At 49.3% G+C, this 24,859-nt stretch overlaps 1 protein-coding gene across 1 annotated transcript in view; it reads left to right on the plus strand.

Moving 5' to 3' along the window:
* The first annotated feature begins 23,973 nt into the window (after positions 1–23,973).
* The window catches only part of PURA (purine-rich element binding protein A), a 3,634-nt gene continuing 2,748 nt past the window's right edge, over positions 23,974–24,859 (plus strand). Inside the window, exon 1 of the mRNA XM_014959654.1 lies at positions 23,974–24,068. Coding sequence (XP_014815140.1) covers positions 23,974–24,068 — 95 coding nt within the window. The remainder of the gene's footprint in view (positions 24,069–24,859) is intronic.

The raw sequence follows: 24,859 nt of genomic DNA on the forward strand, positions 1-24,859 counted from the left end.
ATCAAGCCCATGTGAATAACAAGCAACTACGCTGCTCTTAGACAACGCCTTTTCTTCTTGGTGAAGCTTCAAGCGAGGAGCCTAGTTGGCTTTCTCTCCTCCAGGTTCAGAAACATCTACCTCCCATCAGTGGTGGCCACCACTCTCATCTCTTGCAGGACGACCGCAGAGCTGGCCCATACCTCCGTCTATCAGCATGGTCAATGCATGCTTCAGGTCTTCATTCTCCTTGAAGGATAGTTGTGGATCCTGCACGGGGAAGACAATGGAGCATGGTTCAAAGAACAGCTTTATATTCCTGGCAAAGACAGAGACTGGGGTCCAGTGGATGCTGCCTCTCAGGTGTGGGGCAGGACACCTGGCTGGGCCACTGAAGGACTAGGCATCAGGCCAGTGTTGCAATACCTGAAGGATGGCTTCAAACTCTCATCCTGCTATCCCTCATTCTATCAAATTGTACTGAAGGACCATCTCTTCCTGTCTTCCAAAAGGGTTTTGTTTTCCACCATGGCCAGTTGCTGTGAACAGCCAATAATGAGATGCCTTCGTTGTTCTCATGTAGATGACTGCATAATGAGTAGTTTAGAACTTACAAGCTATAAATGCTTCTGGACTAAAGCTCCCACATTCTCCAAGCCACCTGCCAGGCAGAGGGGCATATGTGTAAGTAGGCTTGTTTACAGTCATCTCAGGGGATCCAACCAAATTCCTCTCCTGATGACTGCCAAACAGCATCAGCACGAACTCCACTAACACCAGTTGGAGCAGTGGGTGCCCTGCTTGAATCTGTGCTTAGCCCAAAGGGGTGCAAGGTGCCCAGAGGGTCCAACCTTCTGGAGAAAGGTCAAGCTCATGGGACATATCATACCTCTCAGAAAGAGCAAGACTGAACACAGAGCTAGCATGAAAACTCGGACCCAGCTCCAGGAGCTGTACAAGTCTTCTTGGAAGGGAGCTTAATGCAAGAACACGTAAACGACTGGGCACTGTGGCTGAGAGTTGCCAAGAGACACGCAACTGCTTCACTTCTTGCCCAATGATTTCTCTCTTTCTCCTCTGCTGTCACAACTAAGAAGAAGGAGCATGGTACAGCCTGGTACTGCTCTTGGGGACAGAAACGGGCTCTTTCCTGGGGCATTCCAGGCCAGGCACCTCTGGCACCCCCAGGCTTCCTTTGGCTCCAAAGCACAGCTTGGCCACAAGGCACTGTGTGGGGAAAGGCACTGTGCATGGGCAAGTGCCACCTGGAAGCCTCCAGCAAAGCAAGTGGGGAGAGAAACTGCAACTCTGGCCTGTGCCCTGCAAGGGGGCAACTCACAGTTGGGGCCCAGAACCTGATCCACACTCCAGACTAGGACCCTCTGCCCACTCTGATGAGGCAGAAAGCAGGTACTTCTCTCTGGAAAAGGAACACCAGGAAAATGGTAAATCCTCCTGGTGTTTTGGGGTGACTAGCCTGGGAGACAGGAGAAGACTCTACTCCCCAAAGCAAGGGAGATGGAGTTCCCTCTGGCCAGCACCATCCCCAAGCTTCTTGGCTCCACTCCACACCCCGGTCCCCAGCATTGCACTTGTTCAAAGGCATCCAGCAGTCCCTTGTGCTGTCCTCTTCCAGCCAGAGCTGCCATGCAGCTCCCCGGCTGCCCTCTGCCAAAGCCTGAATTGCCACACTGGCTGGCCAGGCACCTCTGGCCGCTGTGCCCTGCAGCTCTGGGAAAACAAATCACTGCTGTTTCACCCTTTCCTTGCAGCCAATTTGCTGCTCAGACAGCTCTGCCCCTTCAGCACCTCCCCTGACCCTGAAAACTCACTTGGCTTTCCACCCTGGGGTACGATCTGAGGAAGGTGGAAGGTTCCTGCTAGCCCTCTTCTGTCCCTGACCTTCCCTCCAAGAAGGTGTACAGACCCCTACCAAGGGGCAAAGGAGGGGACATGAGAGGTGGGGACATGAGAGGCAGGGACAGCATCAGTCTTTCAGAGTCTGCCAGCTCATCCTGGCCATCCCCACCCACATGGTCTTACCTGGGGAAGCCCTTCCCCAGCATATGCTGGGCTCCCAATGGCAGGGAAACCTCATGACTGATCTCCTTCCAGGACAAGACACTCATCTCCCTTGCAGTTTTGGTGCTGGAAGAACAATGACTAACCTTCAGTAAAAGGTTTGAAGAGGGAAATTCCCTCCTCCTGGATCTGCACAGCAGCCTCCATCCTCCCTGGAGAGCATGGACCTGCTTCCAGGGCAATTCCCCGCTCAGCCTCAGCACCAGGGCAGCTCTGCAAGGAGCTGGGCATGAAGCAATTCAAAACTAGCTCGGACAACAGCCATGGCAGTAGTTCTGAGACTGGACCACCTACAAGCCAGAGAAGGGCCAAGAGCACTGTGCAGAGAACAGGCATTTATAAACACCTCTCCAAAGACCCCTGGACTGCAAGAAGAGACGCAGAAATGCCTTTGGGTCCTTCCGTCTCTGGCTGGGCATCAATGAAAGCTTCCAGGGCATGGTTTTTTTCCACCTAGCTTGGAACTGGGAGGGAGAGGAGTGGGAAGTGTTTAAATTAATGATGTGTGCACAGCTCCAGTGCCTCTGCTCTCCTCCAGGTAAGTATTTCTCTATTCCTGGTTTTATGTAGCATCCTTTTAAATTACTGCTTCAGTATCAGCTATGTGTCTGAAGGGCTCCATTCACTCACACACATACATGCGTCCCAAGGACCCAAAAGGCAGGCCCTAAGCTTCTGCAATGAGCTTACACTGCTACAACAAGCCATGAACATATCCATTAGCTAGTGCTGACTGCAACCTACCACCACAAGGATCAAGGATTCAAAACCACAGTCAGTAACATCACTAGGTGGGCACAGGGTGCAGGAGACAATAATCAGAATGCAGCAAGAGGCTCCACCATAGGGACATTTAAACTCAACAGCATCCGTTACTCGCAATCCAGTAGTGAATCTAAGCACCTGTCTATTCTGTATGAGTTGATCTGCACAGAGTTTGCTCTTTGTTGTATGAGTATTGGAGTTTTCCTTTCAGAGCCACGTAAACAAAACCCGACAGAGGGTGGGAAGTGGGTACCATGCCACGCTGGCAGCAGCCAGCCCACCTGAGAGCTCCTCTCAGAGTGGGGACAGTCAGGTTAGATTCCTGTCTCAAGATCCAGGCATTTGCTGCCACGTCAATGTATCCCGACGATCCACATGTTTTATGTTAAGCAATGATTTCATCCTCTCTGTGAGGGATTAATTGTTTTTAGTCCCACTTAGCTGATTTGTGGTATCTGGCTGAAAGCACATGCTATGGGGTTATGCTGATGCTTCCTTGCATATCTTTTTCGAGGGTGGGGAGGCCTTTAAGTCCTTGTGGTGTGTTGTCTTTTGTTTTATGCAGTGTCCCACCCTGCATCCCCAAAGCTATGATGTCACAGAATCATAGAATGGTTTGGGTTGGAAGCAACCTTAAAGATCACCTTGTTCTAACCTCCAAGGTAACGGGGAACTCATCCCTCTATGTTCTCTGGCACAAAGAATTGGGGTCCCAGCTCAGCATTGTAACAGTTCCCAGCTGAGCACACTGTAAAATCACTGGGCTAATCTGATGCTTCAAATGTTTGCTGGTGCTTGGGAGAAACCACAGCCTGTGAAGCTCACCCAAGAGCTTCTGAATATGAGAGAAGGAAAGGGATCCATTTCTGATGCCTGAGTTTGACACAATAGCGTGTATTCCGTGATAGCCTGAGTTGGCAGGGCTTGTTGAAAGGGCTTTAAACTAGGCTCGAAGGGGGAGGGGGTTAAACACAGGTCCAGTAGAAATAATACCACACCAGGGTTGGAGGAACAGGGTCCTAGTAAGGGCCTTCAGCCTGGCTCCCTGAGGCAAGCTGGTGACCCTTCACTACAGTCAAAGTCTTATGGTGATGTGCCAGCAGCTCTTGTGGTAGAAGCAGTGCACAGAGAAACACCTGACAGACACTCCAGGGGGTATTCCCCTAAGAAGGCAGTGCAGCCAACGGCCCAGCTGAAGTGCCTCTACACCAATGCACACAGCATGGGCAACAAACAGGAGGAGTTGGAAGCTACTGTGCTGCTGGAAAGATATGATATAGTGGCCGTCACTGAAACCTGGTGGGATGAATCCCATGACTGGAGTGTGGCTATTGAGGGCTACAGGTTGTTCAGAAGAGACAGGCGAGGAAGGAGGGGTGGAGGTGTTGCCCTTTATGTCAAGGAATGGATAGAGAGTGAGGAGATGTCCCTAAAACCCTCCATGGTGTCAGATGAGAGATGAGAGCCTGTGGGTGAGGATTAAGGGACAGGTCAATATGAATGAGGGACACTATTGTGGGGTGTTTATTACAGACCACCTGATCACGATAGAGAAGTTGATAAGGCCTTTTACAACCAGCTCCAAGTAGCCTCCCAATCACAGGCCTTGGTTCTTGTGGGGGACTTTAATCACCCAGATATCTGCTGGAAAGGCCACACAGCCAGGAATATACAGTCTAAGAGGTTCCTCCAGAGTATTGATGATAACTTCTTAACCCAGCTGGTGGAAGAGCCAACAAGGAGAGAGGCACTACTGGACCTAGTACTGACAAACAAAGAGGGACTGGTGGATGACATCAAGGTTGAGGGCAACCTTGGCTGCAGTGACCATGGAAAGAGAGAGTTCAGGATTGTGGGTAACATAAAAAAAACAACAAATAGGACTGAAACCTTGGATTTCAAGAGGGCTAACTTTGTCCTTTTCAGGAAACTGCTGGGTGAAATCCCATGGGCTAGGAAGGCAAGGGGGCTCAAGAGAGCTGGGCAATATTCAAACATTGCTTTCTCCAAGCTCAGGGCCAGTGCGTTCCCAAGAGCAAGAAATCGAGCAAGGGAAGCAGGAGACCTGGGTGGTTGAGCAGGGACCTTCTGAAAAAACTAAAGTGGAAGAAGGAGGTTTACACTGAGTGGAAGAAGGGAATGACCACTTGGGAGGATTACAGAGAAGCTGTTAAACTATGTAGGGAAGAAACAAGGCAAGCCAAGGCCTACTTGGAATTAAAATTGGCAAGAGATGTCAAAGACAACAAGAAGGGGTTCTTCAATTATATTGGAGGCAAAAAGAAAACTAAAGAAAATGTGGGCCCGCTGTTGAATGAGTTGGGTGCCATGGTAATGTTGCTGAATGCCTTCTTTGCCTCAGTTTTTACTGCTCAGGCCAACCCCTGGGAGCCATGGACTTTGGAGGAATCAGAGGAAGTCTGGACTAAGGAAGATCTTCCCTTGGTGGAGGAGGACCAAGTTAGAGATCAGTTAAGAAGGCTGGACATCCACAAGTCCATGGATCTGGATGGGATACACCCGAGAGTGCTGAGGGAGCTGGCAGAAGTCATTGCAGGGCCACTCTCCGTCATCTTTGAGAGGTCCTGGAGAACAGGCGAGGTGCTCAAGGACTGGAGAAAGGCCAATGTCATCTCAGTCTTCAAAAAGGGCAAGAAGGAGGACCCGGGAAATTACAGACCAGTCAGCCTCACCTCCATCCCTGGAAAGGTAATGGAACATCTCATCCTGGTTGTCATCTCAGAGCATATGGAGGAAAAGAAAGCTATCAGAAGTAGTCAACATGGATTTACCAAGGGGAAGTCATGTCAGACTAACCTGATAGCTTTCTATGATGTCACGACTGGTTGGATAGATGAGAAGAGGGCCATAAATGTTGTCTACCTTGACTTCAGCAAGGCTTTTGACACCGTCTCCCACAGCATCCTCGTGGCTAAGCTTAGGAATTGTGGGTTAGATGGACAGTTAAGTGTACTGAAAACTGGCTAAAAGACAGAAGCCAGAGGGTTGTGATTAGGGGCAGAGAATCCAGCTGGAAGTCTGTAACAAGTGGGGTTCCCCAGGGGTCAGTACTGGGTCCAGTCCTCTTCAATATATTCACCAATGACCTGGACGAAGGGATGGTAACACCAGTTGGAGCAGTGGGTGCCCTGCTTGAATCTGTGCTTAGCCCAAAGGGGTGCAAGGTGCCCAGAGGGTCCAACCTTCTGGAGAAAGGTCAAGCTCATGGGACATATCATACCTCTCAGAAAGAGCAAGACTGAACACAGAGCTAGCATGAAAACTCGGACCCAGCTCCAGGAGCTGTACAAGTCTTCTTGGAAGGGAGCTTAATGCAAGAACACGTAAACGACTGGGCACTGTGGCTGAGAGTTGCCAAGAGACACGCAACTGCTTCACTTCTTGCCCAATGATTTCTCTCTTTCTCCTCTGCTGTCACAACTAAGAAGAAGGAGCATGGTACAGCCTGGTACTGCTCTTGGGGACAGAAACGGGCTCTTTCCTGGGGCATTCCAGGCCAGGCACCTCTGGCACCCCCAGGCTTCCTTTGGCTCCAAAGCACAGCTTGGCCACAAGGCACTGTGTGGGGAAAGGCACTGTGCATGGGCAAGTGCCACCTGGAAGCCTCCAGCAAAGCAAGTGGGGAGAGAAACTGCAACTCTGGCCTGTGCCCTGCAAGGGGGCAACTCACAGTTGGGGCCCAGAACCTGATCCACACTCCAGACTAGGACCCTCTGCCCACTCTGATGAGGCAGAAAGCAGGTACTTCTCTCTGGAAAAGGAACACCAGGAAAATGGTAAATCCTCCTGGTGTTTTGGGGTGACTAGCCTGGGAGACAGGAGAAGACTCTACTCCCCAAAGCAAGGGAGATGGAGTTCCCTCTGGCCAGCACCATCCCCAAGCTTCTTGGCTCCACTCCACACCCCGGTCCCCAGCATTGCACTTGTTCAAAGGCATCCAGCAGTCCCTTGTGCTGTCCTCTTCCAGCCAGAGCTGCCATGCAGCTCCCCGGCTGCCCTCTGCCAAAGCCTGAATTGCCACACTGGCTGGCCAGGCACCTCTGGCCGCTGTGCCCTGCAGCTCTGGGAAAACAAATCACTGCTGTTTCACCCTTTCCTTGCAGCCAATTTGCTGCTCAGACAGCTCTGCCCCTTCAGCACCTCCCCTGACCCTGAAAACTCACTTGGCTTTCCACCCTGGGGTACGATCTGAGGAAGGTGGAAGGTTCCTGCTAGCCCTCTTCTGTCCCTGACCTTCCCTCCAAGAAGGTGTACAGACCCCTACCAAGGGGCAAAGGAGGGGACATGAGAGGTGGGGACATGAGAGGCAGGGACAGCATCAGTCTTTCAGAGTCTGCCAGCTCATCCTGGCCATCCCCACCCACATGGTCTTACCTGGGGAAGCCCTTCCCCAGCATATGCTGGGCTCCCAATGGCAGGGAAACCTCATGACTGATCTCCTTCCAGGACAAGACACTCATCTCCCTTGCAGTTTTGGTGCTGGAAGAACAATGACTAACCTTCAGTAAAAGGTTTGAAGAGGGAAATTCCCTCCTCCTGGATCTGCACAGCAGCCTCCATCCTCCCTGGAGAGCATGGACCTGCTTCCAGGGCAATTCCCCGCTCAGCCTCAGCACCAGGGCAGCTCTGCAAGGAGCTGGGCATGAAGCAATTCAAAACTAGCTCGGACAACAGCCATGGCAGTAGTTCTGAGACTGGACCACCTACAAGCCAGAGAAGGGCCAAGAGCACTGTGCAGAGAACAGGCATTTATAAACACCTCTCCAAAGACCCCTGGACTGCAAGAAGAGACGCAGAAATGCCTTTGGGTCCTTCCGTCTCTGGCTGGGCATCAATGAAAGCTTCCAGGGCATGGTTTTTTTCCACCTAGCTTGGAACTGGGAGGGAGAGGAGTGGGAAGTGTTTAAATTAATGATGTGTGCACAGCTCCAGTGCCTCTGCTCTCCTCCAGGTAAGTATTTCTCTATTCCTGGTTTTATGTAGCATCCTTTTAAATTACTGCTTCAGTATCAGCTATGTGTCTGAAGGGCTCCATTCACTCACACACATACATGCGTCCCAAGGACCCAAAAGGCAGGCCCTAAGCTTCTGCAATGAGCTTACACTGCTACAACAAGCCATGAACATATCCATTAGCTAGTGCTGACTGCAACCTACCACCACAAGGATCAAGGATTCAAAACCACAGTCAGTAACATCACTAGGTGGGCACAGGGTGCAGGAGACAATAATCAGAATGCAGCAAGAGGCTCCACCATAGGGACATTTAAACTCAACAGCATCCGTTACTCGCAATCCAGTAGTGAATCTAAGCACCTGTCTATTCTGTATGAGTTGATCTGCACAGAGTTTGCTCTTTGTTGTATGAGTATTGGAGTTTTCCTTTCAGAGCCACGTAAACAAAACCCGACAGAGGGTGGGAAGTGGGTACCATGCCACGCTGGCAGCAGCCAGCCCACCTGAGAGCTCCTCTCAGAGTGGGGACAGTCAGGTTAGATTCCTGTCTCAAGATCCAGGCATTTGCTGCCACGTCAATGTATCCCGACGATCCACATGTTTTATGTTAAGCAATGATTTCATCCTCTCTGTGAGGGATTAATTGTTTTTAGTCCCACTTAGCTGATTTGTGGTATCTGGCTGAAAGCACATGCTATGGGGTTATGCTGATGCTTCCTTGCATATCTTTTTCGAGGGTGGGGAGGCCTTTAAGTCCTTGTGGTGTGTTGTCTTTTGTTTTATGCAGTGTCCCACCCTGCATCCCCAAAGCTATGATGTCACAGAATCATAGAATGGTTTGGGTTGGAAGCAACCTTAAAGATCACCTTGTTCTAACCTCCAAGGTAACGGGGAACTCATCCCTCTATGTTCTCTGGCACAAAGAATTGGGGTCCCAGCTCAGCATTGTAACAGTTCCCAGCTGAGCACACTGTAAAATCACTGGGCTAATCTGATGCTTCAAATGTTTGCTGGTGCTTGGGAGAAACCACAGCCTGTGAAGCTCACCCAAGAGCTTCTGAATATGAGAGAAGGAAAGGGATCCATTTCTGATGCCTGAGTTTGACACAATAGCGTGTATTCCGTGATAGCCTGAGTTGGCAGGGCTTGTTGAAAGGGCTTTAAACTAGGCTCGAAGGGGGAGGGGGTTAAACACAGGTCCAGTAGAAATAATACCACACCAGGGTTGGAGGAACAGGGTCCTAGTAAGGGCCTTCAGCCTGGCTCCCTGAGGCAAGCTGGTGACCCTTCACTACAGTCAAAGTCTTATGGTGATGTGCCAGCAGCTCTTGTGGTAGAAGCAGTGCACAGAGAAACACCTGACAGACACTCCAGGGGGTATTCCCCTAAGAAGGCAGTGCAGCCAACGGCCCAGCTGAAGTGCCTCTACACCAATGCACACAGCATGGGCAACAAACAGGAGGAGTTGGAAGCTACTGTGCTGCTGGAAAGATATGATATAGTGGCCGTCACTGAAACCTGGTGGGATGAATCCCATGACTGGAGTGTGGCTATTGAGGGCTACAGGTTGTTCAGAAGAGACAGGCGAGGAAGGAGGGGTGGAGGTGTTGCCCTTTATGTCAAGGAATGGATAGAGAGTGAGGAGATGTCCCTAAAACCCTCCATGGTGTCAGATGAGAGATGAGAGCCTGTGGGTGAGGATTAAGGGACAGGTCAATATGAATGAGGGACACTATTGTGGGGTGTTTATTACAGACCACCTGATCACGATAGAGAAGTTGATAAGGCCTTTTACAACCAGCTCCAAGTAGCCTCCCAATCACAGGCCTTGGTTCTTGTGGGGGACTTTAATCACCCAGATATCTGCTGGAAAGGCCACACAGCCAGGAATATACAGTCTAAGAGGTTCCTCCAGAGTATTGATGATAACTTCTTAACCCAGCTGGTGGAAGAGCCAACAAGGAGAGAGGCACTACTGGACCTAGTACTGACAAACAAAGAGGGACTGGTGGATGACATCAAGGTTGAGGGCAACCTTGGCTGCAGTGACCATGGAAAGAGAGAGTTCAGGATTGTGGGTAACATAAAAAAAACAACAAATAGGACTGAAACCTTGGATTTCAAGAGGGCTAACTTTGTCCTTTTCAGGAAACTGCTGGGTGAAATCCCATGGGCTAGGAAGGCAAGGGGGCTCAAGAGAGCTGGGCAATATTCAAACATTGCTTTCTCCAAGCTCAGGGCCAGTGCGTTCCCAAGAGCAAGAAATCGAGCAAGGGAAGCAGGAGACCTGGGTGGTTGAGCAGGGACCTTCTGAAAAAACTAAAGTGGAAGAAGGAGGTTTACACTGAGTGGAAGAAGGGAATGACCACTTGGGAGGATTACAGAGAAGCTGTTAAACTATGTAGGGAAGAAACAAGGCAAGCCAAGGCCTACTTGGAATTAAAATTGGCAAGAGATGTCAAAGACAACAAGAAGGGGTTCTTCAATTATATTGGAGGCAAAAAGAAAACTAAAGAAAATGTGGGCCCGCTGTTGAATGAGTTGGGTGCCATGGTAATGTTGCTGAATGCCTTCTTTGCCTCAGTTTTTACTGCTCAGGCCAACCCCTGGGAGCCATGGACTTTGGAGGAATCAGAGGAAGTCTGGACTAAGGAAGATCTTCCCTTGGTGGAGGAGGACCAAGTTAGAGATCAGTTAAGAAGGCTGGACATCCACAAGTCCATGGATCTGGATGGGATACACCCGAGAGTGCTGAGGGAGCTGGCAGAAGTCATTGCAGGGCCACTCTCCGTCATCTTTGAGAGGTCCTGGAGAACAGGCGAGGTGCTCAAGGACTGGAGAAAGGCCAATGTCATCTCAGTCTTCAAAAAGGGCAAGAAGGAGGACCCGGGAAATTACAGACCAGTCAGCCTCACCTCCATCCCTGGAAAGGTAATGGAACATCTCATCCTGGTTGTCATCTCAGAGCATATGGAGGAAAAGAAAGCTATCAGAAGTAGTCAACATGGATTTACCAAGGGGAAGTCATGTCAGACTAACCTGATAGCTTTCTATGATGTCACGACTGGTTGGATAGATGAGAAGAGGGCCATAAATGTTGTCTACCTTGACTTCAGCAAGGCTTTTGACACCGTCTCCCACAGCATCCTCGTGGCTAAGCTTAGGAATTGTGGGTTAGATGGACAGTTAAGTGTACTGAAAACTGGCTAAAAGACAGAAGCCAGAGGGTTGTGATTAGGGGCAGAGAATCCAGCTGGAAGTCTGTAACAAGTGGGGTTCCCCAGGGGTCAGTACTGGGTCCAGTCCTCTTCAATATATTCACCAATGACCTGGACGAAGGGATCATCTCATCCTGGTTGTCATCTCAGAGCATATGGAGGAAAAGAAAGCTATCAGAAGTAGTCAACATGGATTTACCAAGGGGAAGTCATGTCAGACTAACCTGATAGCTTTCTATGATGTCACGACTGGTTGGATAGATGAGAAGAGGGCCATAAATGTTGTCTACCTTGACTTCAGCAAGGCTTTTGACACCGTCTCCCACAGCATCCTCGTGGCTAAGCTTAGGAATTGTGGGTTAGATGGACAGTTAAGTGTACTGAAAACTGGCTAAAAGACAGAAGCCAGAGGGTTGTGATTAGGGGCAGAGAATCCAGCTGGAAGTCTGTAACAAGTGGGGTTCCCCAGGGGTCAGTACTGGGTCCAGTCCTCTTCAATATATTCACCAATGACCTGGACGAAGGGATGAATGTACCCTCAGCAAGTTTGGAGGGGTGGCTGGCACCCCAGAAGGCTGTGTGGCCATACAGCGAGACCTGGACAGGCTGGAGAGTTGCGCCGAGAGAAACCTAATGAAATTTAACAAGGGCAAGTGTAGGGTAATGCACCTGGGGAGAAATAACCCCCTGCACCAGGACAGGTTGGGGGTGACCTGCTGGAGAGCAGCTCTGAGGAAAAAGATCTGGGAGTTCTTGTGGACAACAGGATGACCATGAGCCAGAAATGTGCCCTTGTGGCCAAGAAGGCCAATGGCATCCTGGGGTGCATCAAGAAGAGCGTGGCCAGCAGGTGGAGGGAGGTCATCCTGCCCCTCTACTCTGCCCTGGGAGCGGCCCCATCTGGAGCACTGTGTCCAGTTCTGGGCTCCCCAGTTCAAGAAGGACAGGGAACTGCTGGAGACAGTACAACAAAGGGCTACAGAGATGATTAAGGGCCTGGAGCATCTCTCCTATAAGGGACTTGGGTCTTTTTAGTCTTGAGAAGAGAAAGCTTATGGGAGATCTAATTAATGCGTACGAATACTTAAAGGGAGGGTGTCAGGAGGACGGGGCTGGTCTTTTTTCAGCGGTGCCCAGTGACAGGACAAGAGGAAATGGGCACAAAGTTGAGTATAAGAAGTTCCACCTAAACATGAGGAGGAACTTCTTTACTCTGAGAGTGGTAGAGCCCTGGAAGAGGCTGCCCAGAGAGGTGGTGGAATCTCCTTCTCTGGAGACATTCAAAACCCCCCTGGACACGTTCCTGTGCAATGTGCTGTAGGTAGACCCGCTCCGGCGGTGGGGTTGGACTAGATGATCTCTGGAGGTCCCTTCCAAACCCATATGATTCTATGATTCTATGATTCCGAAAGCCAGGAAACTCTGGTGGATATCGCAAAGCCACTAGCTACTAGGGAAAGAAAAAGATGTATTAAAAGTCAGAGTTAAGAAAGGGAAACAGAAGGGGAAAGGGAAAGGGAAAGGGAAAGGGAAAGGGAAAGGGAAAGGGAAAGGGAAAGAGAGAAAGGGAAAGGGAAAGGGAAAGGGAAAGGGAAAGGGAAAGGGAAAGGGAAAGAGAAAGAGAAAGAGAAAGAGAAAGAGAAAGAGAAAGAGAAAGAGAAAGAGAAAGAGAAAGAGAAAGAGAAAGAGAAAGAGAAAGAGAAAGAAAGAGAAAGCCTTTGAAGCTGGCATTCTGCTTCACAGCATCCTTTGCATGGCCTCTGCAAGGAGGCTTGTGATCCTGTGGACCCCAGTGCTCCTGTACAGTTGTGAAATATCACTTCCAGAGAATAACTTACCTTTTGGAATAAAAAAAAAAAAAAAAAAAAAAAAAGTCAGAGCATCCTTTTCTTGAGAACTTCAAGACAGTGATTTGTTCTAAATCTCATTTCAAAACTGCAATTTGTTCTAAATCTTCTTTCTCACCTTCACAAATGTTTGGGGTTTCTTTGGCCCAAGATGGAAGTAGTCAGTTAAGACAATTCTGCTGGCCCTGCTTTGCCCCAGCTCCACAAGCAACCTCGCTCCCTGTGAACCAGGCTGGGTGCACTAAGGGACTTGAGGAGGTCAGGGCAGACAGGGTTACTGCCTCCTGCAGTACCCCAGTAAATCCCCATTGCCCTAGGTGGGTATTTTGGCTGGCACTTTGAGAAGACAGACATTGGATTAGGGATAAATAGGCTGCTGAGAAGGTATACCTCTAGCTGCATGATCTGGACAATGCCACCAGCATTGAGGCCCCAAATGATGGTCTTTATTGACAGCTTTCTTCTGAATTTGCTGTGTGTATGAGTGTGCCTTTGAAAAGCGAGGCAGGATGGAAGTGGGGAGGCAGCCCTGCCTCAGCTTTGGACTCCCAAGGGCTCTAAGCTCCACTTCTTTACCAGCTTGAGTGCAACATCACATTGCAACTATGCTTGCTAGGAGTTGGGAGAGGCACTTTCTTGGCAGGGGGATGGGAAGCAGTGTGTGGAGACCCCCAGCTTCATGAGGAAGACTGACTCCTGAACTGGAAAGATCCCACTGCTCAGGACAAGGTGGTAGGGCTGGGAAGTGCTAGCAAGGAAACCACAATCTCACTGCAGTGATGGTGGTTGGAGCATTCATTGGAAAGCCATGGAGAACCAACGGGACAAATCTGACTATAATTCAATGTTCCCAGTGGATGAGGTAGCCTCACAGGGCGTTGGCCACAGTAAGCCATGGGGCACAAAGGTGCGTTCCTCACACCTCCCCAGCCACGATGAACCATGGCAGATCATGCCACAGGAGCTGTGGCAGAGCTACACCAGCTCTCCAGCGCCAGTTGTCTCTCAAAGCATCCACCAGGCTCTACAATTTGTCTCCCAGCATCCAACAGGCTCAGCGATAAAGAGCCTAAAGAAGTGTTTTTACCAGCTCCACAGGGCAGCCACCTGTCAAATTCCCCTTGCACAGGCAGAGGGCTGAAAGACAAGCTCAACTGCAAGCCGATTTCACAAAATAAAACATGTCACCTTGGCACCCCAGCTGCCCTGGGCCAGTAGCAGAGCAAGGACCTGGAGACAAATAATTGGCTACAGGAAACTTCCTCCACACGTCAAGTTAATGGCCTACACTCCAACGGAGACAACACTGCAGACAGAAAAAATGGAGGGAGCAAACCCCAAAACATCAGTAGCTTTGGGCTGGCATCTGGGTACCATCCAGAGATCAAAGTGGTGAGAAACAATGGCTGAGATGATGGGTCTGCATAGCTCTCCACAGGTTGTCTGAATGCTGCAGAAGCTATTTGGACCCGTGAGCACACCAAGGACTTTTCAAAGGATTGTAAAAGACCTGGTCCATGCTTTGGGAATTGCCGAATTGCTGACAACCTCACATGCTTTTTAAGGAAAGGGGATTTAGAGTAGTGGAATCGAATCACCTGCAAGAAGGTGCACCGGGGAGTGGTGGGACTCTTAACCTCAAAGACCAGATGCTGCAAAAGGCCAGAAAACTCCCCCAGCCTGAAGGCACAGTGGTTTGTCTGGACTGAGGCATACTCATACCTGGAAGTGTCTAGAGCAGAGGCTCCTCTCCACATGGTGCGGAGAGCACTGCCTTCTCCCACCCCATTCTTTCATAAGAACCTGCAATGGCTGGATTGCTCTTGAACATGTTCATGACCCCACTTGCTGTGATCCAGCAGCTTTTGGAGGCTGTAAATTAATGGCATGGTAAATCAAGTATTCTAGCACAGGAGCAGGATGAATCCCTATCAAGCAGCGGTGGGAAACCCAGAAGTGCTGCAGATGATGCCTGCCAGTGCTTTCTAAAGCACACTTTCTAAAAATGTGCCTTGAGGGGATGGATTCACAGCCCACAAACCCCAGCATGTCCATAGGCCCAGAAAAAGAGCAAGACCAAAATCAGTTGGCTTGTAGCACTGCTGTACAAGTCAAGGACCTAGAGTCATGGCTGTAGCTGTAGGAACAGCACCCCAGGACCATCCAGCCAGTCGGCCATAACTCTGCAGACACCAGCAAGGCAGTATGAGAACAGGAATAATACAGCAAAAACCACAGGAGTGCCATCATCTTAATCAAATGACAAGCTAGCTCGTGCACCAAAGCCAGCTCTCCCACTGAGCCAGCTGTGTCCATCCTCCTGGGGAGCCCCTGGAGATGGAGCACCTTCCCAGCCAGTGCTGCAAACATGGGAGGAGGGAAGGGAAACAGGAGGTCCAGCCGGGCATCACACTGCTTCCACCAGAGGCAAGCAAGTGTGTGGGAGAACAAGGGGTTAACAGGATTGTGGAAGAAGCAGAGACCAGGAGAAGAAGCAGGAACAATGGCAGAAGATGGCCCTTAAGCATCTCCGGACCTGTAAACAGGACCTGTAAACAATGCCTGGCCCCCTGACTGATGGAGGGGAATTCCACCTGCCTGGCAGTTGGGGGTTGCAGGGGAGTGTCGGTTGGGAAAGAATAGACACTGGTACTATATAAGCTGCTTGTTGGTTATAATAAACGATTCTGGTTGTATCACCGACCGGGGTCCGTGCCTTCATACGCTACAAATGGCGCCCAACGTGGGGCATTAATCAGGAGACTAAAGCCGTCCGGAGTGGTAGCGTAGCCCGATCGAACCAGGGATTACCTCGAGGATTTCTTCACCGCCGGCTCATCGCCTTCTGCAGGACAGAGGTGAGCGATCGGGAACTATGGGGAACACTCTGCTGAGAGAGGAGCAGGGAAGCACACTGCCCACAGAGCAGCAAAAGAACCTAGAAGTATTACAGTGTATTTTAAAAGCTCAAAAAATATCTGTACCTACCCTGTCCTTAGTAACTTTATTAGACTGGGTACGAAAAAATGTTCCAGGCTATCCCGAGACCCGCACCCTTGACAAAGAGCTGTGGGAGCAAATTGGTGAAAAGCTTTGGGACGCGGCAGCAGGGACAGATAAAGCTGCAGCTCAACACTTACTAGTGTGGCGGGTGGTATCTGAAGCCCTAGCAGAGCTCCGCAAAGAGACAGAAAAGACCTTTAAGGAGAGCCTGACGAGTCCTTCTGCCCCGCCACCGCCACCCGCAGACAACACCTGCGGTGCAGAGGAGAGTCTCTCAGGAGACTCCTTCGATCCTGGGCCAAGAGACCCAGACCCAGAACCTAATCTACCTCTTTTTGATAATGAAAAGGCAGAGGCAGTGGGGAATAACCTAACCCTTTTGAATGGTTGTCACGGTGTGTGGGACAAATGTCGAAAAGAAGCCTTAGCTAAAGGTGACACAGACATTTTGCAAGCGTTTCCTGTTATTTATCGCGGAAATCGACCCGGAGCGTGGGAGGCTTTGGATTATGATCATGTTAAAGAGTTGAGGAAATCGGTAAAAGATTATGGACTCCAGTCAGGATATACCATGAACTTATTAACAGCTCTTGGTGATGGATATGTTATGACTCCTCATGATTGGAAATTGTTGTTGCTTATGGTTTTGTCGGCTATGCAATATGCTGTATTCATGACTGAGTACCGTGATCTCGCGACTGCTAAAGCATTGGATAACTTAGCAGGCAATTTAAATCATATTGGTGTGAATGAGCTCGTTGGTGAGGGGCCTCGGGCTACTCCTGACGCACAAGCTCAGATGGACAGGCAGTGTTTTGAGCAAGTAAAAGACATTGTACTGCGCGCAGTGAGACGGGTCCCTGATACAGCTGCTCCAGAAGCTTCCTTTTCTGTTATCACACAGGCGCCTGGAGAGCCCTATATAAAGTTCCTTGATCGGCTCCAAAATGCAATAGAGAGACAAGTAGATAACCGAGCAGCTCGCGATACTCTCATGAAACAATTGGCCTTCGAAAATGCTAATGCTGACTGCCGTAAAGTGTTGCGTACAATTAAGAATGCTAATCCCTCTATCACTGATATGATAAAAGCCTGCCAAGATATCGGCACAGAAACTCATAAAATGAGTCTCTTAGCTGATGCGTTATCAACACAGCTCGTTGTGGGGGGTGCTCTGAAAGCAGAATGTTATAATTGTGGAAAGCCGGGGCATCTTAAAAAAGATTGTAAAACGGTTAAACGAGGTGGTCGAGAAAATCGCCTTATGCCAGACCGACCGTGCCCTCGCTGCGGCAGGGGACTGCACTGGGCAAGTGAATGCAAATCCAAATTCCATGCTGATGGTCGAACCCTCGGGGGTTCGGGAAACGGGGGGAGAAGCGCGAGACCGCGTGCAACGGCAACAAATACGGTCCCGCTCCCGCGGAACAAGGCTTGGGCAGCATGCTCCGACCAGCCACAGCTGGAAGCGCGGGAGCGGACCTGGCCACAGCCCAGTACAAATTTTCAATAGGGGCTATTGACAGGCAGCAGACCCTTTCATTGACATGGAAATCAGAAAAACCTGTTTGGGTAGATCAGTGGCCCCTGAAAAAGGATAAACTGCTGCATTTGACAGGAACAATTGGCCGCTGGCTACATTGTACCTACCACCAGCCCGTGGAACACTCCTGTGTTTGTAATACCTAAAAAAGGTGGCAGATGGCGATTGTTACATGATCTTAGAGCGATAAATGCAGTCATTGAGCCCATGGGTGTGCTACAGCCTGGTCTTCCTTCACCTTCTATGCTGCCTCAAAATTGGCCAATAGCCATCATTGATCTCAAAGACTGCTTTTTCGCTATTCCTCTACACCCAAAGGATGCACCACGGTTTGCATTCTCTGTACCAGCTGTCAATCAGGAACAGCCCACACGACGATATCATTGGACTGTGTTGCCACAAGGTATGCTAAATAGCCCGACTATCTGCCAATTAACTGTAGCAAATGCTTTACAACCTGTCCGAAATGCAAACCCTCATGTTATAATTTATCATTACATGGACGACATACTTATAGCTGCTGAAAAGGACAAAGACCTGCAGATAGTCGTCTGCCAAGTCCGCCTTGCTGTCCAAGGAGCAGGCTTGCAGATAGCTGAGGAAAAGGTCCAACGTGAACCACCCTGGAAATACCTAGGATGGAAGATTACAACTCACACCATCCAGCCACAAGCACTGCAACTGGTATTACAAATAAAGACTCTGAATGATCTGCAAAAATTGTTGGGAACTATAAACTGGCTCAGACCTTTTCTGGGTATCACCACACAAGATCTGCACCCTCTGTTTCAATTGCTAAAAGGTGACCCTGACTTAAATTCTAAAAGACAACTGACACCTATTGGACTGCAATGTCTACAGCAAGTAATAGAGGCTTTACAGACACGTCAAAGTCATCGTATATGTTTAACCCTTCCAGTGTACTTAGTCATCATTCAAAATACCTTTCAGCCATATGCCCTTCTAAGCCAGTGGGATTCAGTAAAGGAAGACCCACTTATAATAATAGAGTGGCTCTTTTTGCCTCATGCATTTACAAAAACTGTAACTTCACAATTAGAAATGTTTGCCAATTTGATTCAGAAAGGTCGCCACCGACTTCAGACTCTAAAAGCCAGTGATCCAGAATTCATTTATATTCCCACCAACAAAAAAGACTTGGACTGGATGTTAGCAGAGTCTCTCAGTGTGCAGACTGCACTCGCAGACTACACTGGTCAGATTTTAATCCATTTACCTAAACACCCTCTGTTAAACTCTTTAGAAGAATTACCCCTGACTAACCGAACCTTACTTTCTCATAACCCTCTCTCTAATGCAGTTACAGCATTCACAGATGGTTCCGGGAAAACGCACAGAGCAGTGGTCCTTTGGCGATCCACTGACAATCTCTGGAAACAAGATATTAAATGTGTAAATGGATCACCCCAAGTTGTTGAACTTGCAGCTGTTGCGCGTGCTTTTCAGCTTTTTTCTGATGTAAATCTCAATATCATAACTGATTCTTTATATGTTACAGGAATTGTTCAGCGTATAGAAGGTGCTTTCCTAAAGGAAGTCAACAACCCAGAGTTATTCGGACAACTTAAAAAATTATGGCACTATGTTTCCTACCGTAAATTACCCTATTATATCACACATATACGGTCACACACTTCTCTTCCAGGACCCCTAGCTGAGGGCAACCGTGCTGCAGACAAAGCCACAGTCGCCCTCACCACACCACAATTATTTCAACAGGCACAGCTCTCACATAGTTTCTTTCACCAAAACAGGAAGGCACTACAAAAGCAATTTCAGCTAACCACTGATCAAGCACGTAATATTATCTTGACATGCCCTGAATGCCAATCTATAGCCCCGTTGCCACAATTGGGAGTTAACCCACGTGGCACCTCACCACTGCAAATTTGGCAAACGGATGTTACACATTTTAGAGAATTTGGTCGCCTAAAGTATGTACATGTCACTGTTGATACTTTTTCTAATTATATCTTTGCTACTGCACACAGAGGAGAAAAGAGTCGAGATGTCCGACGACACTGGCTAGCAGCTATCGCTGCCATGGGTATACCAGAAACCATCAAGACAGACAATGGCCCTGCGTATGTATCTAAAACCACACAACTTTTTTTACAGGAATGGGGCATTCGCCACATCACTGGAATTCCACACTCCCCTACAGGGTAGGCGATTGTTGAGCGTGCCCATCAAACACTAAAGCAATTGCTAATTAAACAAAAAAGGGGGAGTCTGGAAGATCCACCACAGGAACGACTGTGGAAAGCCACTTTTGTTTTGAATTTTCTAAACAGAGACAACACTGAAATGACACGAGTGAATCGACATTTCGGAGCTTCCCCAATGTTCAAAACACGGCCAATGGTCCATATTCGTGATATGGCCACTGGACAATGGGAAGGCCCTGTGCCATTGATAACCTGGGGGCGAGGGTATGCTTGTGTTTCCGCAGGAAACGGTCCCAAGTGGATACCAGCACGATTCATTCGACCACATCTAGAAGCTGAGCAGCACGAACAATCATCAGAAACGACAAAGCAGTGAATCTTTTCTGCTCACAAAAGTGTCATTGGTTCTAATGTTCTAATGGTTATGTTATGTTTACCATGTTTGTTTAAAGCATAAATCAAGTCATGTATGCTCAAATGCACACTGTACTTGCCTTACAAAGTATGATGATTTATAGTAGTATTAATAGTATAGGTTCAATGTAGTCATTAAGATGTAATCTGTACATTAAACAAAAAAGGGGGAGATGTGGGAGAACAAGGGGTTAACAGGATTGTGGAAGAAGCAGAGACCAGGAGAAGAAGCAGGAACAATGGCAGAAGATGGCCCTTAAGCATCTCCGGACCTGTAAACAGGACCTGTAAACAATGCCTGGCCCCCTGACTGATGGAGGGGAATTCCACCTGCCTGGCAGTTGGGGGTTGCAGGGGAGTGTCGGTTGGGAAAGAATAGACACTGGTACTATATAAGCTGCTTGTTGGTTATAATAAACGATTCTGGTTGTATCACCGACCGGGGTCCGTGCCTTCATACGCTACACAAGTGTGCTGGATACCAGGAGGCGGGCTGTCATAAAGCAGGGTGAATGTAGCCCTGGTCCATCTGGAGACAGATCTGCTGGTGTTGGACCAGGGTACGGTCACATTTAGAGGTTGTATAACCTTTGCTAACAACTGTACGTGATACTGTGCTTTAATCCTCACTCCTGAGGAGGCAAGGAGCAAAGCACCCTGGTTTTACAAATCATAGTCACTGAAAACCAGCAAGATTAGAATTTGGTGGCCATTTGTTGCTGGTTTTCAACAGAACAGCAAACAGCACTTATGAATGATGTGGGGAGCTGAAGAACCGTTCTTCCCTCTAACTTAATTGAAAACCAAGAATTGGCAAGGATCCTCCGTCTCTACAGGTGACAACATGGCAGAATCCTCCATGGTCAAAAAAAGAAAGAACCAATGACGGGGAAGCCAACTTGCTGAGAACAGGGTGGCCAGGAGACTCGCAGGCTAGTCAAGGGAGAAGAGAAAGCATGCTGCATAATTGGAACAAGCCATCATGAAAACAATCCCAAACTTAATTCACTTGGATGGGACTTCACATGGTGCTTAGAAGAATTAGCACTTTATCCTTGCAGACATGAGAAGCTAGAACTCGTTCCGCTGTTTTGCAATCACTGATGTCCTTTCCCACCCCCACTCCCCCGTTTTTTTTTTAAGAGCCAGCAAAAGAGGAGTCTTAACAGCTCCCCCTGGGAACTGCAGTTGTGTCAAGGAACAGCTGGTATGTCCCTGGGAGGTCAGTCTCTAGCAGGTGGTCAGGAGGACACAAAGCCTGTACCCCAGGGACAGTGTGGATCCAGCCGTGTGCCACTCCTGAACACTGGGAAGCCAGGTTCACCCGTGGGGCGGCATCGCAGGCAGAGCGACCCTTCAGTCCCCCCACGGAGGAAACCCTGCCTTGGTGCTCACCCTGAATAGACCATCAAAGGAACCAGAGTGACTTTCTTTGAGAGAAGCGGTTACAACTGGAGGGCTGTAGTTAACCGTGGCCAAGGTTTTCCATTGTTATTCCACAGTTGCTTGATGTTCTGAAAGATATTTAGAAAAATGACTTTAGCTGTCCTGTGCCAAACTGGGCAAGGGTGAAAAAAAACCGAAAGTTGGCAGACATGTTGTTCATTCAGCATGTAGTTTGGATGACATCCAGTGACTAACACAGGAGTTTTAACTGATCTGGGAGACTAAAAACCATTCACAAATAATTTGATTTAGGGTCACTGTGATTTCTTTTTACAAATAATTTTCATTGAGAAATATTTTTTTAATTAGGATTGACAGACCTAATAGCAACTCTATTGTGTGCACAGTCCATCTTCCCTATCATCATAAATGACTTACATATGTGGTGTGCTAGTTTCTTGTTCACTGTACACGATAGGGCTTGTTCACAGGGCAAACAACGCCTCGCAGACAGTGCACAAGCCGTGCTGGGCTTCTCCCTCCAAAGGCACGCTCTAAAGAAGACCCAGACAGAAAGCAACAGAAGCTTTCACCATCCTGTTCCACATCCCAGTCCGGTGGCTGGTCTAAGCCTTCGCACAACTTCAGACATCCCACGCAGACATCCACGCATAACCACCTTCTAATTGTTTCGGCTCCGAGAGTCGGAGATGGCAACTTTGCTTTGATTGCTTTATTGCTCCAAGTCCTACCACGGCTCAGAAAATACTCGGAACCCTTTTCCTCGGCAGGAGGGCTGAACAAGGACTGGACTAAGGCAAAGATCTGACACATCCTGGCAAAAAGCTGTGTCCAACAGCAAGTCTTAACTCGGTCATCCCCTAACATAGTGGATCGCCGAGCTAAGCCTGAATAGATCTGGGAAGACCATAGGAGAAATCAGATGGTGGATGGGAGAAGAATGGCTCAGTGACTCGAATGCATCTTTCTTGGCAACACCCTCTGCGTGTGACAGCCTCTTCTCTGACTTGCACAATAACAATTGCATCTCAGCCACTTTTGTTACAAATCTTATCTGTTGTTTGAATGGCTCTTAGATTCCCTCCTGCCGTTATAAATGTTCGTACAAGTTCTTGGAGTCAGCAGAGTTGTTGTTTAGTAGCTGAATAACAGGCTCGGGCTCCAAACTTTGTGATGCTCACTGTAATGATCAGATATGTTCTTAAAAGCCCTCTGAATTGGATTTTAAAACAAAAGTCCCATTGATCTCAAACCTGAAATCCCAGCCATGACTCTGAAAACCTTCTGCCCCGTCTTTCAGAGGAACCGAAGCTGGTGCGATAAAAGATGACTACAATGGTCAAAGAAAGGGTCTATCTTATGAGAAAAAACTACCAAAACCTGGTCTTATTTAACTACCAGAACAGGGGCTGAAGGGGATATAATTGCTACTGAGAGAACACGTGGAAGGGGAGAAAACATGAGAAAACCTTATGAAAGCTCTGAGCCAAAAGCTGTGGAGCTGTCAAGAAGCCCTCGGTATGTTCAGACTGGGGTCGGAAAGATTTCTGATTTTCAGAGCAAAGGTCTGCGACGGGTTTCAGCAGAACCCACACAAGCAATCAACATGAACCCTGACAAACATATGGGACATATTGATATGACCACATCAACAAGGGAGGGCAGCATGGGACCCAGGAGGTCCAGTCTTTTGCCATCAGTATCTGGGTGAGGTATGAAGAGATTCTCCTGTCTCCTGAATCTGTCCATCACCTCTGTCCATCCTGTTTTGCACCTCCCTCTGTTCAAACAGTCCCATCAGGCTTGTCTTGGCCATGTTATATTGTTTTAGTGCTGGGCAGACCAATGCAGGTTTAGTGCTGGGTCAGACCCTGCAACAGAGCCACAGCTACTCAGCCAGGAGGGGCTGCTATGGTAGAGCTCCTATTGAAAAAGATTACCTATTGGGAAGTAAAAAGTGCATTTTTCTGGTTTCTTCTGTTTACTTAAATAAGCAAAAGCCTGTATTCAAGCCACATTGAGACTCAAAACCAGAGTATTAGGTAGTTGCTTTGACTAGCAACACAGAAAGATGCTGAGAAAGCAGGGTCCCACCAACAGCATCCCACCAAAGGAGAAGCATCGGCAGGTCTGTCCCCAGGATCACCAGTAGCCTGGACCTCCAGTCACCTGGAGCACATCCACTCTGAAAGCAGTAACACCAGCCTGCACTGGGGAGGAGAACTGATCTCTGCTGCGGGCTACACTTGATCAGCACCATCACCACCAGCAATTCTCACCCCACTGTGGTCAGAGACAAGGCCACATGCTTCCTGGGTGCCAGGCTTTCACCAAATGCATCTCAGCAGTTATGTATCTACCAGCTCTCCCACATGAATAAAGCAGTGGCTTAGGCTCCATGAGGATATCTACTGGTGTTACAAGAGGCATCATTAGGCCTCAGTTAAAATCGTTTAATGTCATCCGTCTTCACAATAAAAAGAGCAAAAGGAGAGAGAAGGACTGGCAGAGCATCAGCCCTCAGGTTGCCACAGGGGCGCAGTGCGGCGATGCCGGCCCAGCGCACAGTTCCCACGCCGGGACCCACGGGAGAGGTCTGGCCCCGGGGCGGGCTGAGACTCAAACGTAGCATCCACGTAGCACGGCGTGTCCCGGGCGTTCGGGGCAGTGCTGCAGGCTGACAGATAGCTGCTGACAGCTGGCAAGCTGCAGCTCACCGCAGCTCCTAAACATCGCTTCTGTGTTAAAAGGAAACTGTTTTCCTCTCCGTGCTTTGTTTTGGGTTGGTTTTTGGTTTTTTTTGTCGTGCTGTGATTTGGGCTGGACTGGCCAATGGGGGACGGCAAATGCTATCCCTCACCTCTCTGTCCTAGGAGGGAGGACACATCATTACCCACGGAGTCACTAATAACACAGGCTTTAATCGTAGTGACGGGGCAGGTGGGGGGGTTCCTCCCGTGACACCTAAGTGTCACCTAAGACATGCAGACATCTTTGCAACTTCATTCTGAATCTTCAATCCTTGATGAACGTTACTCCCTCCAGCACAGAGCGCGTCTTGAGGGCCACCACGGCCCCCACCTTGTGAACCCCACTTGTGGGATTTTTGGCAGCGCTCGTGGCAGCATCTGTCACCTCCACGAGCAGGGAGAGGCACTTTTAGCCAAAGCCAGCCCCACTGGGGCCGGGATGCAGGATTCGCGGGGCGGTGGCAAGGACGAGAAGCAGAGGGATCTCCCCGAAAACCCACCAAAAAGCTGCGGTGGCAATGCCACCACGGGCTCGTCGGCGCTTCCCGCTCCCGCCGGCGGCCCCCGGGGGAGGGGGGGCACACAAAGCCCCCAGGGCCGGGAGACGCCTCCGGTGCCCGGCTGCGGGGGTGAGGACGAGGCTCCGGGGGGGCGGCCGCCCGCCCCCGGCGCGGCGCTGCTGCCC

The sequence above is a fragment of the Calidris pugnax genome, unplaced genomic scaffold (genome assembly GCF_001431845.1).
Source record: "Calidris pugnax isolate Ruff unplaced genomic scaffold, ASM143184v1 scaffold418, whole genome shotgun sequence".
Lineage (NCBI taxonomy): Eukaryota > Metazoa > Chordata > Aves > Charadriiformes > Scolopacidae > Calidris > Calidris pugnax.